The following is an 18,480-nucleotide window of genomic DNA, read 5'->3' as shown; positions in this document are numbered from 1 at the left end:
GTTTATCGATTTTTTTTTTTTTTTTTTTTTTTTTTCTATCCATGTTTCAAAATAATCTTGTCAAATTTTGACAAACTTTAAGTGGTGATTGGAGTTATCTCCCCTGGCAGCCCCTCCTTGTCCACAAAAGGCAAGATGGCCTCGACATGATCTATCTCATTAAAATTTGATTTTCATCTGTAAAAAAAAAAAAAAAAAAAAAACTACTTGATCGAATGAGGTGAGATTTTTTTTTCTGATAACTTAATTCCATAACAAGTACGTACAGTATAATTTTTTTCCAATATTTTCATTTTTTAATGTCTTGATTAAAATAAACAAGTACCAACGTTTTTTACTATAAAGATGTTAGACTTTTTAACCTCTTCTATTTTGTTGCTTTTTATGGTCCTGGGCAGCACCAGGTACTCCTACTAGTAGTTTTTAAAATGTTTTTTTCAACTGACATAAAACTTGTGAATAAGATGTTATTATTTTAAGCATACCAGACTGTCAGACATATCCTCTTATGAAGATGCTTAAAAAGCGCAGCGTTTACTCTAGACAGCAAATGAGGAAGTTTCTAGAGAATATCAAATTCAGAAGCCGTCCTCAGTTGGATATATATCCCAGTCGGGGGAGATTGACGATGTTAGCTTCTTGCTGAAAGGTGTCAATGTCCTACTATTACCAAATGGTCACCCATCTCATACTGACCAGGCTCAATGTTGCTTAACTTGTGGTTTATGGTTAGGCCCCACCTTGCGGGCATTGGGGAGTGTGGAGCCACCCTTTAATTGCCATTGCTCCCAGGTTCACTCTGACCCGGAGTGGTAGTACCTGTTAGGGTCCCAACTATCGGTTAAATAGAAACTGATTTGTAAAAAAAAAAAAATATACTCCATTAAAAATCGTTCCTCCAAAATAACTAGATTCGGCATTAAATAACCTGAAAAAGGTTGATATGCCGTAAAACAAAAACACCAACCAACCAGAACCGGTGTGTCAACGTGATTATGATGTGTATTATAAAAGATGCTTTGATATATTGAACATAGTGACAAAAATTCTACGTTATGTAACAATCGACTAACATTGTTTCTTCTAGAGATGTGTGACGCATTTAAAGTTTAAAATGTTTTTATTTTTAAACTGACCAACAGATCCTCTTCTAAGCATGCTATGGTGTATTTCAAAAATGTGTCACTTCTGTCCATCTACGAGTTTAACAAAACGTGATTTCAACCAAGCATGATAGATGCACAGAAATGATTGAAACGATCAGAAAACGTGATTTCAACATTTACTATTGACTCTCAATCTCTTTTTGTATTCTTTTCATTGCTATGATTTATCGGTTTAACTACCCTTAATTGACCCTTTTTGGGTTATTTAATATTTACACAATATGTATTATAAATACTTCATTGTATACAATTTATTAAACACAAGTTGCTACTCCTTCAAAAACTGAGGATGAATTATGGGTTTATATCTTTCACAATGATGTTAGTGGATTTGATTGGATTTGAACTCTGTCTTTGATGGTGTATGTATTCGAACAACTCTGCTCCATTTTATAATTAAAACTAGTGTTGTTTTAAAGAATTAGGTAGTCCCATTAGTCGGAAATTCGGAGTTTTGTGAAATGATAGATTATTTTTTTATATTTTTATTTTTTTTTAATGCTTTTGTCATTTGGAAAAACTATGAACCTCTTCCATCTATGTGTATGAAAAGCAACTTGTGTTTGATGACTTGTTTATAAAAGTTTCCAAGATTGTGTTTTGCCATTAAATAAGTAACACCATTTCTCATCAGATTTTGATCAAATTTGGAAAAGATTTCATACATCTCAGAATAAAATGTAAAGAAAATCTTAATCTGCCCTAACCTCAGGAGATGCCAATATGCAGAATTCTTGCCTTCAATGTAACTTTTGATTATTGCTGCTTGCCAAAATTGATGGCAATAATGTTTTTGTAGACCTAAAGATGGTCGTGAGGACTGATTCTAGAGAGGGGGGGGGGCACGTTAATGGGTAGAGGGCAGCAATTTTTATACCATGATTTGGTTTTATTACAATTTACCTGAATGATAAATTCATCCAAGTCCTCATGAAGGTCAAAATGTATCTTAGAATGATGGATAAAGAAAGGAATTACAATTTCTAAGGTTTGCATAGTATTAGCAAAGAGACAAAAAAAACTAAATCCCATGACCAATGGTCTTAGCAGATTTAATTTTAATAATGCATAAAGAAAAAAAATCTCAACTTAATTGGTTCTGTTTGGTTTAATAAGATATTATGAAAGGAATTCTACCAAAGAAATCCAACCTCCAAGTATTTCATAGATGGGAGGTGATGCATAAAAAAAAAAAAAAAAATCCCACTCATAATTGCATAAATATGGGAAGGCAAGTTTCCAACTATTTGTGTTCATGAAAATTACCCGTCTATTTCACTATTGTAGACATTTGAAACTCAATAGAAATATTCGATTTTTTTTAAATTTATTTAAAAAAAATTTTTTTTATTGCAATCCTTTGAGATGAGTAATTCGTATATTCATTCATTTTTTTACTGACTTTTATCCTCATCTTCAGAGTTGTTGTTTCACCACATTTTGACCAACTATTCCTCTGGCCTTCAGGTGATTAACCACAATGGGATAAGAACGCTGACTTTCTTACTGTATCCCCAATAATTACTGCCTTCCATAGTTGTCTCACCAGGGTTTGGCCAACTAAACCTCTGGCTTGCTTTGGGTAGAATTGAAACCACTATTTTCAGACAATGCTCACTTGGAACCAAAGAGATCAACACCACTATCTACTGCACCACGGACCCCGAAGAGACTCAGCATTCTTCTCTTATCACAGTTAACCACCTGAAGAAGGCCAGAAGAATAGTTGGTCGAAACGTCATAAAACAACAACTATGAAGATGAGGATAAAAGTTCATAAGAAATATTTGAGTTTAACATTTTTTTTTTTTTTTTTTTTTAATACATGTTTTTAATGGTTTCTGTATTCGACAAAATTTATGCTATTTTGCTTCTTATCCTCAATTTGTGTTCAGACATGGTTGACATAGTAAGTTAGATTACTGAGTTTTAGTTGATCAACTGGTCAAGAGAAGAAACACTTTGTACAATCCATTTAAAACAAAAACTGATAATTCAGACTATCATTCTCGTCATTAATGACAATATATACTATTGTTCACAGAAATTCATGTAAACAAATCAATTACATATATAAGACTTATATTTATTCATAGATATATTGAATAAGGATATACCAAATTAAAAAAAAATGATATAAAGTACAGTGGCGTCTCTACACACGAGCTACTTTATTTATGAGACATGAGATGTCCTCCAAATAAAAATCTGGACTTACATACGAAAGAAAATCTAAGTTACAAGAGTTTCCAGATGCTACCGCTAGGTGGCTGAGTAGTCGAGACCGCATAGCATCAACTTGTCTCAGCACGTGTGTTTCCTGTCATACATACCTGATCGTGCATTCTTGTGTTTCATATCGCATCTCCTTTTTGTGAGTCTAACCATGAGTTTGAGAAAAGGAAATGGAAAGATGTCCTCTGAAAAAAAAAAGAGGATGATGCCGATCGAAATGAAGCAAGAGGCAAACATGAGCGTGGTGTTAGTGTGAGTGATCTTGTAAAGCAACACGATCGGCTATCATCTGTAGGACATTGAAACAGATGCTATAAAAGTTGTAGAACCGACCAAGGGTGTGACTATTATTTCCAAATTGAGGACTGAGAATGTGTTTTTAGTAATCAGGAAGATGTGCTTATAGTTAATTCGGATGATTTTGGGAGCCGGGAACAGACTAATCGGTTTTCAGTTGTTTCGTATGGGGAAAATTCGTATGAGATAGAGAAATTCTACATATGAGCTTCATCCAGGGACGAATTAATCTCGTATATAGAGGGGTCACTGTATTTCGGATTTGTTGCGTCTCATCTTTATGAATGTAGATAAACGGCAATTTTTTTTTTTTAAAAATGGAATGCAATTTTATATTTGTAAAAAGTTGTCAAAAGTGATGGTATTTTTCTGTTTCTTTGATCAATGGCAGTAGTATGTTATCTTTCGTCTTTAACTTCTTTTTAGGCGCAATGCAAATAGGCAGCGAGCATATGAACAACTTGAACGTCTCAAGGACCAATTGTTGTTGCAACAGTTTGTTCAAGAATGCGAAGAAGTAAGTAATAATATTTAATATGGAAATGTGTGATCAAAGTCAAACTTCTGCTCATCCAATTTTCATTTGTTGTTGTTGTATCCTGTTATTCATGGTATACCATTTCTTGCTCTAATTTTAAAATTTTAGTTTCATTCATATAATTGATAAAATGAAACATTTTTAAATAATCACCTAAAAATAAAAATCAGCAGAGGAGTTAAGGGCTAACTAATATTTTATGTTGAAGAATATAATGGGAGTTAAAAAATGAAATGACTTTCTTGCATTCTGGGCAATGCTGAATAGGTACAGCTAATAATTTTGTTGGATCATTTTTTTTTTTTTTTTGTATAAATAAACATTAAACAGAACTGAACATTTTATATGATTAGACATGAAAGGTAATCAGAGGAGAGAAAATGGGAGGATCAGAAATAGTTGCATCTAGTGGGTTGAATACATGAGAAGTAGAGGTGTAAGGCAGGGAAACAGTAGAAAGCAAGTTGGGGCGGGGGGCATATGCATAAGAGAGAGTGGGTGAAGTGTTAGGAAAAATAAAAGCATGTGGGGAAAGAAAAACAAAAACATAAAATTTGAAATTATTAAAAAAAAAAAAAAAATAATAATCCATAGTTCACTGTACGAGTCTGTAGCTGTTCAAAAATGTTGACATTTAAACTTAGATTCAGCTATGTTTATAAAAAGTTTGGACAATTTTTTTTTGTCTTTTGCTTGAATTATAATGCTGATCTTGAATTTTTTGTGATTAAATTCTTGTGATTCTCTAAGCATTAACAGAGGATCTTATTTTTGTTATTGATTATCTCATTTTCTTTTTTTAGTTGCGCGATTGGCTCCAAGACAAAATGGCTGCGGCTCAAGATGAAACGTACAGGGATGCCAAGAATCTCCACAGCAAATACATGCGACATCAAGCATTTGAATCTGAAATTGCAGCCAATAAAGATCGTTTAGTCAGGCTTCACCAGGTAAGAATACACACAACTTCTTGCTCCCATTTAACTACTGTAGAATGGACAAATGTTGACTCAACAAGTTAAAGTCAACCCATCTGCCCTTCCTCAGTACTTTCTTGCATAATAGCTTTTTTTTTACCCCTCCCCCCTCCCCAATAAAAAAAAAAAAAAAAATCAGTTCTTGTCTAGAATTCCCCTCTATTAAAAAACAAAAGTAAAGACAAATCAGTATGATGTACGTAGCCATGACAAAACCGAAATATCAAAATTACGTACATTGATCAAGTAGTTTTGTTTTAAATAAGAAAATCAAATTTTATAAATAACCAAAGAGTGACCGTCTTGTCAGCCATTTTAAAATCAATCTTTTAAAAAAAATAATCAAAAACAAAGGAAGATAACTCAATAATGCAAACTTGCAAGATTTTGTTGTCTGAGTTCCCATTAATTGCTTAAATATGATTTTCTTCATAAATATAAAACTACTAGATCAATTTACATAACTTTTTAAAGATATTTTCATTTCATCACAGGTGTGTACATCAAATTTTTTCTTTTTTTGTTTTTGTTTCGTTCAAAATTTACAGCAAATATTGGTCTGCATTAAATAAAAAGTGTTATTTTAAATCGATTTTCATATTTAATCCTGATCAATATTTTTTTTTAGTCTCAAATAAAGGAAATTCTTGTCTGCAACCAAAAATTCTAATAGTGTCATTCAATAATTAATATGCTAATAACAGATAATCTATTATTTAAAAGGGCAGTTGTCGGTGTATTTTTATGCCCAGATAAAAGTCAAAAACTACACAAACACCCATAAGATTTGTGTAATTTTGATCACCATTGCTATAGATAATTAATATCTAAAATCTAAAAAAAAAAAATTTTTTAGGGTTGACAGATTTCGTTGGAGGGGGTCAGTTTTCTAGCCGTTTCCAATGTTATCTATTAGATAGGGGAGAGGTGAATGATTTATATTATTTTCAATACATTAAAATGAAAGAGGAGTGGCCTAGGTAGAGATAAGAGTTGAGAGATATGGAAAAACAGCAACGAGAAAGAAGTTCCAAATAAAGATGTTACACACATGGTTTTTTTAACTTCTATTTTATTTTTATGGTTCCAAACAACACCGATTAGCCCTACTATACTAGTAAATTTTATCTCCAAAAAGGCATCATGAATAAATATATCTTCTATTTTGACTTGAATTTTCCCTAAAAGTAAACTTTTTTGAAGTTATTCTATTTTTAAAAAAATTTTTATTTGCTGCCTTTAGGCTGGTGAGGGCTTATTGAAAGACAAACCAGAAGCTGCTGAACAGATTGGTCCAGTCCTCGAAGGACTCAGCACCCAATGGGAAGAGCTGGAGAACACAACTAAGGACAAAGGCGAACGCCTCTTTGATGCTAACCGCTCTGTACTCTATGAACAGAGCTGCGATGATATTGATGGATGGATCAATCAACTTGAGTCGCAAGTCATCACAGAAGATTTTGGCAAAGATTTGACAACCGTTAATCTGAATATGCAGAAACAAAATGTGAGTAGGAGTTTTTTTTATTTCAGGTGTAAAAAGTATTCTCATATTTAGGGTCAGATCTACTGATGGTAGAGAGACGGGTCACATCACAATCAGTAGGCTAGGCCGGGCATGTCATTTGCAGGCTACATAAAAACATTGTATAAATTTAATGGCTAAAGTTTCAGTTTTTCTCATTAAAGATGTTTGGCTTTTCTATATTTAGAATATTTGTTTTACATTCAAACAAAAAAAAAGAATAATTGGATTTTATTGGATTCCAAATTTATTTGTATACAAATCTGAAATTTTTTTTTTTTTTTTTCTGTTAAATATTTTGTATTTGTATGGAAATCATTTGTGTGGTTATTATTTCTTACGTTAAAAATAACATTCTGTATTTTTATTAAATGACTTCAATTAGTTATGTGCAGCCTGTATAACAGAAATGGACCCGATATTGTTCTTGAAGATCGTGAGTTTGAAATAGCTCATCTATCATTTTTTTTTCACATTTTCATTATCAGATTGAGAGAAATTTTTCCTTTGTATTTGATTCCTTTTTAAGGGCAGTTAGATTTGAACTCTTGTTACCTCTTTATTTTGGGGTTCATCATTCATTTCATCGTCTTTCCTTGATCAGGGGTTTGGTGTTTTTCCACAACTTACAAATCCCAGTCTTCAAGTTTGAAGTAAATAAATAGGAACAAAGTACAAATGTTTTTTGTTTTTTTTCTTAACTCACAACCTGTTAAAATAAGCCTTGAATTCCAAAAATACACTGAAAATTACATTTCAATGTTAAGCAATATTTTATCAACCTACTTTTGTAATACATGTATTTTTCACAACCGTTTTAACTAAATGCAAAAATAAAAAATGCTATATCTATAATTTCAATAAAGTTTAGTTCGTATAAATGTTCACTGACTTTTGAAAGTTTTTGCTTGGATTTTTTTAATTCATTTCTTGTTCGTTCTGTATAGCAACTGGAATCACAGATGAAATTGAAGGCCAGTCAGGTCAATGAACTTGGAAGCCAAGCCAGTCACTTGAAGCGCATGGACCCCAATAAGGAAGCTGAAATTGAGGCTCGTAAAGCAGCTGTTGCTGAACGGTTAGTTTTTTTTTTATGACCATCGCAATAGATTCTACTAACCACATATAATCTTTTTTTTTATGACTATCACAATAAGTTCTACTAACCACATATATCTTTTTTTTTATGACTATCACAATAGATTCTACTAACCACATATAATCTTTTTTTATGACTATCACAATAGATTCTACTAACCACATATATCTTTTTTTTTATGACTATCACAATAGATTCTACTAACCACATATATCTTTTTTTATGACTATCACAATAGATTCTACTAACCACATATAATCTTTTTTTTATGACTATCACAATAGATTCTACTAACCACATATAATCTTTTTTTTATGACTATCACAATAGATTCTACTAACCACATGTAATCTTTTTTTATGACTATCACAATAGATTCTACTAACCACATATATCTTGATACACAAAACTTATTTTAAATAAAAAAAAAGAAATATCTGAACATATATAAAAATATCTTAATAGATAATTTATTTCTTTGGCTTTTGTGATTAAGAAGTTATCTGTACAAATTTTGTGATTAGTAATTTCTACATATATATTCTAACCAAATATGAATTAGAAAATAATTATTTTGAAAGTAATGCTCCTGTGTTTTTTTTTTTTTTTTTTTTTTTTTTTTTTTTTTTTTGGGACATTAATGCAATGAATATTATCAAAATTGGTTATAATTAATAAACATGATATTTGTTTTTAGATTCTCGAGAATTCAGGAACCTTTGTTGAAGAGGCGCGCTGAACTTGAAAAAGTGAAGCGTATCCACCAGTTTCAACGTGATGTTGAAGACGAGAAGATGTGGATCGAAGAGAAGATGCCTTTAGCTACATCCAACAATTACGGAAACAGCCTTCTTAGTGTTCAACTGCTCATGAAAAAGACTCATGTAAGAAGACATTTTCTTTTTGTATTTCTCGACGTAAAGTTTGATGTAAAGCTAAAAAATATATCCACTTCAAACAAGTTCACACTCTCTCGTGTACTTTAGTATTGAATTGCATTTAATTTGAATTCAGTTTTGGTCAATGAAGTTTTCCAAGATAAAGGATGTTGCAGCAAAATCCGACACTTGACAGCAAAGAAAATGAAATGGACAATAAAAGCAAAAGTTTTATATGTAGAGACCCGACAGTTTATTTAGCTACACAGTTATATGCTACATTATTTTCCAACATAACTGCCATCGCTGGAGCTGATCATCTCAAGGCAGTTATAAAATGAAAGCTTTGGCAACCATGTCCTTATCTATCACAGTAAATGTCTCCAAGATGGCAACCTTCAGAGAGTCAACTGTTATGGGCATGCTTGTTGGTCTTAATCTTGATTATGCTCCAGAAGAAATAGTTGAGATGGTTGCAGTCGAATAAGGAGGGCAGTCACAAGTTCGTCAACCTGTGGTGAGGAACATTGTTGAGCAGGCCTGTCTAGGTTGTCTTGGCCCTGTGTGCAGATGTAGAGAATGTTGAGCGGTGCTTTCGTCCATCCAATGCTTCACAGCGCTCCTCGGTATCTTCTGGTGTTTATTGTTTATTTTTTGTTGAGTGTCAGATTTTGTTGTAATATCCTGTTTTTAACTTGTTTCTGCTTGATGCATTTTTTTTTTTTTTTTTTTTTTTAAGGGAGTAGATTCAAACTTGAAATGATAGAATAAAATGTGGAAATCTAACCTCGCCAATAAATATAGACGAAAGCAGATTTAAAAGTTCACAAATTTTTGTGATTATAAAACTAAAATTATCTTGTTGGTACAAAAAAAAAACGTATCAGTTTTAACTTTATAAATGCGGTGCCGTTGTATTGTCTATACCTTTTTTTTTTTTTTTTTTTTTTTAAGAGGGCCAGTCAGAGATAGATGGTGGGATAGATGTCCAGGCAATCTGTCGTAGTTGGAAGCATGAGTGTAATTCTTATTCTCACGGATTGAAATTTACGTAGCATATTAATGACTGTCTCTGCTATATTATTACATTTTCTAATATCTGTAGGAGTTGCAGGTGTTTCGCCATCATCGTATTCGACTAGGAGTAATGTCATTGTGATTTCTGTGCTGCCTTATTATAAACTATTTCTGTTATTTCGTTAGATATTTCTTGATATTTTCTTTTTTTAAATATTGACTTTCTTTTCTCTTTTCTCTTCAGTCCTTGCAAACTGAGATAGAAAACCACGAGCCTCGCATTAACAGTGTCATTGCTGTTGGGCGCGAGCTGATTGACGAAAAACATCCCCAATCTGATGAATTTGAGGTTCTTATTAATGACCTTGGTAGCAAATGGAAGGCCCTCAATGACTCTGTTGAGGCAAGGAAAGCCCGCCTTCTGCTCTCGGATACTGCCCAACAAGTAAGTAAACAATTACATCTCTCTCTCTTTCTCTGTCTCACTCTTTTTCTCATATGAGTTTGATGTCAGTTCAACACTTACATCAAACTGTGTACTTATCTCTGTAGACACGACAGTCCTTTGGTGTTCTGATTTCCTTATTTCTCCACCACCTCTCATCATCTCTCACAGACTCCCGTGCATTCTTTGGAATCTCTTATGCCACTCAAAAAATGATGGTCGATTTAAGCAAGATGCTCCAAAGGCCATCCATACATTTGTGGCATTTTTTCCAAATTTAAAACAGAATTTTATTGCATATCGTTCTTCTAAAGTGTCCTCGCATCCAGATTGCATTTTTAATATTCACCAGCTGTGACAATTAGGCTTTAGTAGGGTGTATTCTAATTCCTGCTCTCGCTATTCATTTGAACCGGAAATCATTAAAATTGGTCAATCATCTCATAAGATGTATAGCAATAACATACTGAATTTTCAAGAGTCTACAACAATTTTAAATGTCTGTACAAAAAAAAAGTCTAGAAACTTAGACAAGATACGAGGTGCCTTCAATATCTCCAAACTCTGTATAAGGGTATGTACATATTTCCATTCTATTGATATCTGATGTGAATGCGCAGACCCGACAATATAATTGTACCATCTTTTGACTGAGCAGATACAACACTTTGATCCTAGTCTGGAGATCAAGAAAGTGTCTTTTAGTTAATTTCATATTTGACATTGCAGTGACATCAGCTAAAATTAAAATGACTTTTTTGCAATCTTTAGGAATCAAGCTATCTTTTTAGAAAAGGGATGAAAGGTGTTAGCATAATTATGAATATGAAATTGCCTTAGCTTATTTTGATTACTTTTATTTTTTTAATCAATCTAAGCGGAAATAAAATTAAACTTCTGAAAAAAAAAAAAAAAAAAAAAAAAAAAAGGTTAAAGGAAATTCTGAATGTGAAACTAGTATCATTTTGTTATAGATTGATTGACAGTTTTTTTAACAAGTGTGAAAACTGGCTTTTCTTTCTTTTTCAGTATTATCAAGATACTTCCGAGGCAGAATCTTGGATGAGTGAACAAGAATTGTACATGATGGGTGAGGAGCGGGCCAAGGATGAGATCGGAGCGCAGAATATGTTGAAGAAACACCAGAACTTGGAATCTGCTGTTGAGGACTACACAGATGTGGTGCGCCAGTTGGGTGAGAGAAGCAGACATCTTATTGAACAAGAACATCCGGAAAGGTAAGCACATCTTTTTACTTTAGTTATATATTTAGTTTCCTTGCTGGATTTTCAAGGTCAAACCCATATCGCATTTAAGCTGACAAATCAAAATATAATAACATAATTTATTTGACAAATTTAGACTGGTACAGACAACTAATAATTAACTGATTTTACAGTAATCACCTAAAAATCAAAATTAGCTAGTGGATTAGCTTGCATTTTTAATTGGAGAACCCGTAACTGTTGATCTAACGGCTGAAAATTTATTTTCTGTATAAGCAAGTAATAAAAACTCAAATGATTTCACTGCATCATGGGGAAACCTCCAACAGCTTGCAGATACAACTTATGTGTTGTGTTTTGTCTTACATAAAAAAAATTAATTTGAAAAAAAAAAAAAAAAAACATTCTTTTTTAATTGGTTTTGTTTTTAGAAACTTTTAATAATAATGACCACATTATATACAGCCAATAATGTTGACAGACCAGTTCTTGCTTGATTACCAAAGTTAAACAACGTTGAGTTCAGTCAGTATTTAATGGGTGACAATTTGCGAATCCCAGGTTTTGTATGTGCTCTTTGCATATCTTGACATAGTATAACAAAGCATGTATGAGTGCGTGGGAAAATAGCAGCAGCAGCTGTAAGATAGCTGGCTTGCAAAGATATTAGCAGCAGTAGCCGAAAAAAAACACATATGCAAATTAGGAAGTGTGCATGAAAAGAAAGAAAAAAAAAGGGATACCATATGGTTGGAAGAAGCAAAGTGCGCTTCGAAAAAGATGGCAGTGTAAAGATGAGAAATGCCTGTTTACAGCCGACATGTGGAGAAAGAAAAACACGAGCCAGGTGAGATGGAAGTGTGGCCTGCAATGGCAGCAAGAGACTTTTAAGCAGATGTCGAGATGCTGGAGCTTTGTTAATCTTGTGGCAGATGAAATGAACAGTTAGAAAAAATAAGAAGCAAGCATTGTTTGGAAAGTACCGCTAATAAATGTCTTTTGGTAAAACATAAAGAAAAGCAAAGTCGGATTTATTTTGTTTGTTCCTCTTGTTTGTACCCACGTTACGATCGTTTCCAGTCATCTTTGAGTTCTCCTTGCCACTGGACTCTAGTAGTGTCAGTTCAGGAGAAGTGTGGTTGGAGATTGTGCAACCCTTGCCTCACAGCTACTCTTACAGGGGGTATCCATTGTCTTTTGATACTGAACGTAGACTATGTATCCTCATATGCAATCCCAGATAAAGTGTTTTGAACTAAATGCCGCAGAATTTCAAAGTCTGTTAACGCTTATTATATAAATCATGTGTGGCGAACATATAGATTGCTACATCAGGCGAGATTACACTTTGTTTTCATATTGCTCATCTCAGACAATCTGATAATCCAAACGCCTTAAACTATGACTTGTGTTCGTTTATGTAGCAAACTTAATTGATATTGGAATCGTGCAATGAAAACCAATGAATCTTAAACATAAAAACTAAATCGTATGATTCTATAGACGAACATGATAACAATTTTGTTTTTATTTTGTTTCAACAGTGAACAAATTGCTGTTCGTCAAGCCCAAGTTGACAAACTTTATGCTGGGCTTAAAGACTTGGCTCAAGAAAGACGCGGTAAACTGGAAGAAGTTCTCAAGCTCTATATGCTGAGTCGGGAAATCGAAGATCTATTGCAATGGATTGCCGAGAGGGAAGTGGTGGCTAAATCCCAGGAACTCGGACAAGAATATGAACATGTTACTGTAAGTGTTTTTATACATATATATATATTTTTTTTTTATGGACCTTGTCATTTTTATAAAGAACTTATATGGAATGGAGATTTATGTAAATGTAAATAAATATTTGTATCTGTTTTGACAATAGTTGATTGAACGTGAAATCTAACAGTTATCAAATGTTGCATGTAGATATTCAATTATTTATGGTTGAGTGTTTGTTTATAATATCACATTACAAATCCCAAACATGGGATAAGAAATTTACAAGAATTGATTGGAATGATTCATATGGATTTGACGTGCATCAATACGTCTTTGGTCAGATTGACCTTTTAGTATTGAGAGACAATAAACTGAAAAGTGCAGGAAAATAGCATGATTTCAGTTTTAACAGCTGTTCTTTAATCACCAAGGGATTAAATTGCAGTGGTGTCATCAGTAGGAATGTGACAACAGCATATTCTTTTCATTGTTTTGACTCTTGAGTATATATCCGTTAATATCTTATGTTTTTATATAGACTGATGTCGTTCTCGGTTTATTTACTATGTCTTACTTTGTCAGATATATACTTGAGTCAAAAGAATGAAAAGAATATTCTGTTGTCAGAGCCCTAGTCAAAACTTTTCGTATGTTTTTATGGAACTTTGGAATTGCTACACGGATTTCAAATCCATTTTGATTCATTAGTTTTACTGGCAAACTTATGACAGTTATTTGTCAATTAGATTATTTGCAATAAACATCTCCGGTTTATTGCTGAAAATCTTTGCTCTTTTATCATTAAAATTCTTTTTAGATTTATTTAATAACAAAGCAAAATATTGTTAGTTCAGACATCAAAATCAACATTGTCTAGACCATTCCCATAATGTTTTTTTTTCTCTGTTGATTGGTTCCTATGCAGTTCTAGAAAGTCCGTTCTTCCAGACTTTTGCTTTCTCTTTTTGAGAAGGGGTTAATTTATTGCTAATTGCCTGAGGTGCCCTTACCAGAGAATGCCAGCGGAGTTTTCCAGGCATTTTTTGCAGGTCAGAATGCCTCTGCCCATGGGCTCAGGTTTCTCAATCCCATTCCTTCTTGCGATGGAAGAGAAATACGTCTTTCATTCCTTTAATTAGAAACAAAGTATAGTATCTGTCGTAAACAAGGACAATAGAATTGTCTGCTTCTTTTTTTATAAAAAGAAAAAACTTGTTAATTCAATCTATCGCTTACTACATTATTCTTGTGTTTTCTATCGTTAATATTTTTATTTTATTTTATAATCTTCCATTTTACCCTGATGATTAACTTAGGACATAATTTTGCATGGAATATTTTTCATCGGTTTTGTCATGCAAGAAAAAAAAATTTATTTACTTGCCATGTTTCTCTTGTAGACATTGAAAGAACGTTTTAAAGAGTTTGCTCGAGACACCGAGAATATCGGTCAAGATCGTGTGGCTACAGCCTGCAAAATCTGTGATACCCTGATAGCTGCTGAGCACTCTGACGCACCAATCATTGCTCAGTGGAAGGACAACCTGAACGAGGCATGGACTGACCTCCTGGAATTAATTGACACCCGGACACAAATGTTGCAAGCCTCATGGGAATTATGGAAATTCAACCACGACTGCAAAGAGACCTTGGAGAGAATCCAAGTAAGTTAATCACTTTTTTTATATTTAATATTCTTTTTTCTTTATAACCGTCACGTTTCCTTTAAGGAACTACTTTGTCCAAGTTTTTGCCATTTTAGTCTAATTGTGATTATAAAATGAAAATTGCAAACAAAAATGTTTTTCTCGTTTAAAAAAATTAAAGAAGAATAAAAATATTTTTGTTTAACTTCTTCTTTTTTTAGTTTGGTTGTTGACTTCACTCACCCCACCCCTCTTTAGAAACTCCTTCTCTTTTTGAAACCACCTCCACTCATTTATCAACCTTCTCTTCTGTATCTCGTCCATTTTCTAGCCACCTCTCTCATTGGAGCCATCTTTTGTCTTTATCCTTTCCCTATAAAAATCACTGTTTGTGTCCCCCCTCCCCCCTCTCTCTAGAATCATATTCCCTCCATCTTCCTTTTAAAACTTGCCTTTCCTTTTTCCTCTAATTTCTCTTTCTCTCTCAAGCTTCCTTCTTCCTTTATTTCTTCTCCCCCTTTCTCTATAGAATCCTATTCCCCTCCCCCTCTCTTTTGAACCATCTTCCCTTCTTCGCCTTCTTTAAAATAATTTTGTTGACATAAAAACTTTTGCTTTTTCCCTGTTTTATTTGTATACACTTCCATTATTCATTTCATTCATTTCAATCCTTAAATATTTTGCAATGAAATAATTTTCTCACATCGATTGCTTTTTTTTTTTTGCTATTTTCATTTCATATTTTTTAAAAATAATTTTAATTTCTTTCCCATTTAGGAAAAGAAGAACTACATCCCAGAAGAAGTTGGAAGAGACGCCCAGAGTGTGGCTGTCTTACAGAGAAAGAACGCTAACTTTGAACACGATCTTGTTACCCTTGGAAATCAAGTGAGTTACATTTCAATTTCAAAATTCAATCACAAAAAAAACAAATTTATTTAAAAAAATTTTGTTGAAACAATTCTTTGAAATTACATTTCTGAATTCATGAGATGAGAATTTGTCTTATTTGGATTCTTCAGAGTACTCTTCTTATCTTGAGTGTCATTTTCACAACATTTCGGTCAATATAACTGCAGACCTGAAGAATGGCCAGAGGTTACATGCATATTAAGAAGAGACAGTTTAAGAGAAACTTTTGACTATCCAGAGAGCCTGGCATCAGCTCCTAATCCAAACATAGAAGGATGCCAGACATGAAAGGCTTGTCAGAAAAAAAATATTCAAAAAATAATTCATGTGACATCAGGACAGCATTCAAGAGCGATTCAACTCCTCAAAAATGTTATGTGTGAGTCAAGCTCTCTACAGAAAAAATCATGACTAAGAATTGTGTATTTGAGATCCCATGTAACTGTGAAATACTATACAAAGAAGAGACATTTCAGTTCACCAAAAATAAAGCCATAACATCTGGAAAGATTGAAAAATCTGGTATGGCTGACAATATATAGATAGAAAAAGGGAAATCATCTACCCTTATGGGACAAAGTAAAAATTATAGAAAAACAATGGAGGGTAAGACAATTCAAAGGAGCAGCGCATATGTTGGGTGACGATCAACTACTAAGTAGACCTAGTATAGAATTTAATACAATAAGGGAACTGTTAATTGTAAATAAGAGACAAAATATATATAGTAATAACTAACGATATTTACATCTAGAAATAAAATAGGTTTAAAGCTTCTAAAATTTATACTAAAAATGTTTGCAAGGACATGTGCTGCAGTAGTTAGTGTTTGGAAAAATTCAGTTATAAAAATGACCTCAGTGTGGGCGACCGTAAATACTATTGTGAATTAGAACTGAATGGAATAAGATGCTACCCTCATTAAATGAAGGATTCCATTTGAAATTCCAACATCTGAAAACGGTTGGAGGTTACATCAAGCTAAACGTTTTGAAAATGACTCTCAATATGAGAACAGTAGTCCAAATAATCGAAATATGAATTCTTTGAAAATCGTTAACCAACATTTGCATAAAGCAATTTTTTTTGTGATATGTTATATTCTAATTAGCTTTAAATTTGATTTGGAATTTTTTTTCAGAAAATTTAATCAAACCAAGTTTTTTTTTCTTGAGATGCAAATTATTTAATCCATTATGAAATATTAATGCAAGTCCTGAATTCAACTTAATTAACAAAATAAAGATATAGAAAATCTTTGATGTGCATACTTGTCATAGAACAAAAATGTCATATTCCACAAAATCACACATTGATGATTTTTTTCTTTTTTAACTAAGAAAATCAAATTTTATGAGGAAGCAAGACATTGTCTTGATCCTCCATGTTTAAAATTCATCTCTGGTTTCCTTCATCTTAACATCTTCAAAAAAAAAAAAAAAATGAAATCAGAATCAACCTTGTAATTGCTACAATATACTATTAATTTTAAAAAATCGTAAAATTTGATCAGTTTACGTGAATTTTGGAATGACATTTTTTGTTATCTGACAGGTCTGTACATGAAGATTTTTTTTTTTTTTTTTTCTTTTTTTTTTCTTTTTTTGTGAGGTTGAACTCTGGACTTGCACCAAAATATTTTAATTCAAGAAGGGCATTTTCAGTCAGTTTTGAATATTAACTTTCTTTTATTTTAAGATCCTGCGTTAAAAAGAAAAGCTTGTTAAACAAAACAAATTATAGACTGCAATCAAATTTGAGACATTTAGACAATTTTTTAATCACGATATGGGGTATGTCTAAAAATTCAGTATTCAAAGTTAAGACACTGGAAGTGGACTCTGTTTCCCTTAACATGGAATGGAAGTCAGTAAACATGAAACGAAATACAAAACAATATGAAACTACTTAAAAACTTTCAAACATTATTTATAATAAAATTCTGTTTATTCATTTTAAGAAACTTTTAGATGTTTTTTTTATAACACAAAAAAGTGCTAATAAAAAACTTTCATTCATTATTTCTGACAAAATTATGTAGTAAGACTCATGAAAGACATAAATATATTACAAAAAGACACCATTTATAGAAATGTAAAAAAAAAAATTTGCATTAATTTTTTTTTTTTTTTTCATAGCATAAATGTTTAACATTTATGCTATGAAAAAAACAACAAACTATAGAAATGTAAAAAGTGGAAGTTCTGAATTTTCGGACTTAACCATGAAATGTCACATTTTTATTAGATGTACATTTTAGTTTAAGACATTTTTTTTTTTTTAATATTTAATCTAGATTCAAAGGTTTTTTTTCTCCCTTTTCGACATGTTAATAGTTTATTCATGCAATAGTCATGATTTTGTAAAATTTATGTATGTCAACAATGCCTTCATCTCGCCAATGATTTGTGTCATGAATTTTCAGGATTTTTATTCAATGTCCAAAGTTATTTTCGCTTCTCACTTAAAATAATGAAAGTAAAACTAATATAATCAATAATTTCACATTTGAATGTTTTCTTTCTTCCATCTTAGGTCCATTTAATCCAAGAGGAATCGGCCCGCCTTCAAGTTGGATATGCTGGAGAGAAGGCGCGCGAAATCCAAAGCTGGGAATCTGATGTCGTAAACGCTTGGCGTAATTTGCAAATGATGGTTGAAAGCCGGAGAATGAGACTTGCTGACGCTAGTGACCTTTACAAATTCTTTAACATGGTCCGAGATCTCATGTTGTGGATGGAAGATATCAGACGACAGATGAGCACCCAAGAAAAACCTCGGTTGGTTTTCATTTTTCAATTTTTTTTTT

The 18,480-nt window shown here is 32.4% G+C and overlaps 1 protein-coding gene across 28 annotated transcripts in view; it reads left to right on the top strand.

Annotated features, from left to right (window-relative positions):
* LOC145256347 (spectrin beta chain-like) overlaps positions 1-18,480 on the top strand; it is a 648,628-nt gene that overhangs the window by 589,066 nt on the left and 41,082 nt on the right. For all 28 annotated transcript variants that reach the window (XM_080115149.1, XM_080115145.1, XM_080115140.1 and 25 more), the window contains 11 exons: positions 4,125-4,215; positions 5,040-5,186; positions 6,457-6,720; positions 7,686-7,816; positions 8,535-8,721; positions 9,977-10,177; positions 11,207-11,415; positions 12,948-13,152; positions 14,514-14,777; positions 15,537-15,647; positions 18,207-18,451. In XM_080115149.1, the coding sequence (XP_079971275.1) occupies positions 4,125-4,215; positions 5,040-5,186; positions 6,457-6,720; positions 7,686-7,816; positions 8,535-8,721; positions 9,977-10,177; positions 11,207-11,415; positions 12,948-13,152; positions 14,514-14,777; positions 15,537-15,647; positions 18,207-18,451 (2,055 nt within the window). The remainder of the gene's footprint in view (positions 1-4,124; positions 4,216-5,039; positions 5,187-6,456; positions 6,721-7,685; positions 7,817-8,534; positions 8,722-9,976; positions 10,178-11,206; positions 11,416-12,947; positions 13,153-14,513; positions 14,778-15,536; positions 15,648-18,206; positions 18,452-18,480) is intronic.

Source organism: Euprymna scolopes, chromosome 32 (genome assembly GCF_053919585.1).
Source record: "Euprymna scolopes isolate OS-2025 chromosome 32, ASM5391958v1, whole genome shotgun sequence".
Lineage (NCBI taxonomy): Eukaryota > Metazoa > Mollusca > Cephalopoda > Sepiida > Sepiolidae > Euprymna > Euprymna scolopes.
The sequence above is the reverse complement of the archived record's forward strand: the minus strand, read 5'-3'. Positions and strand labels throughout refer to the sequence as shown.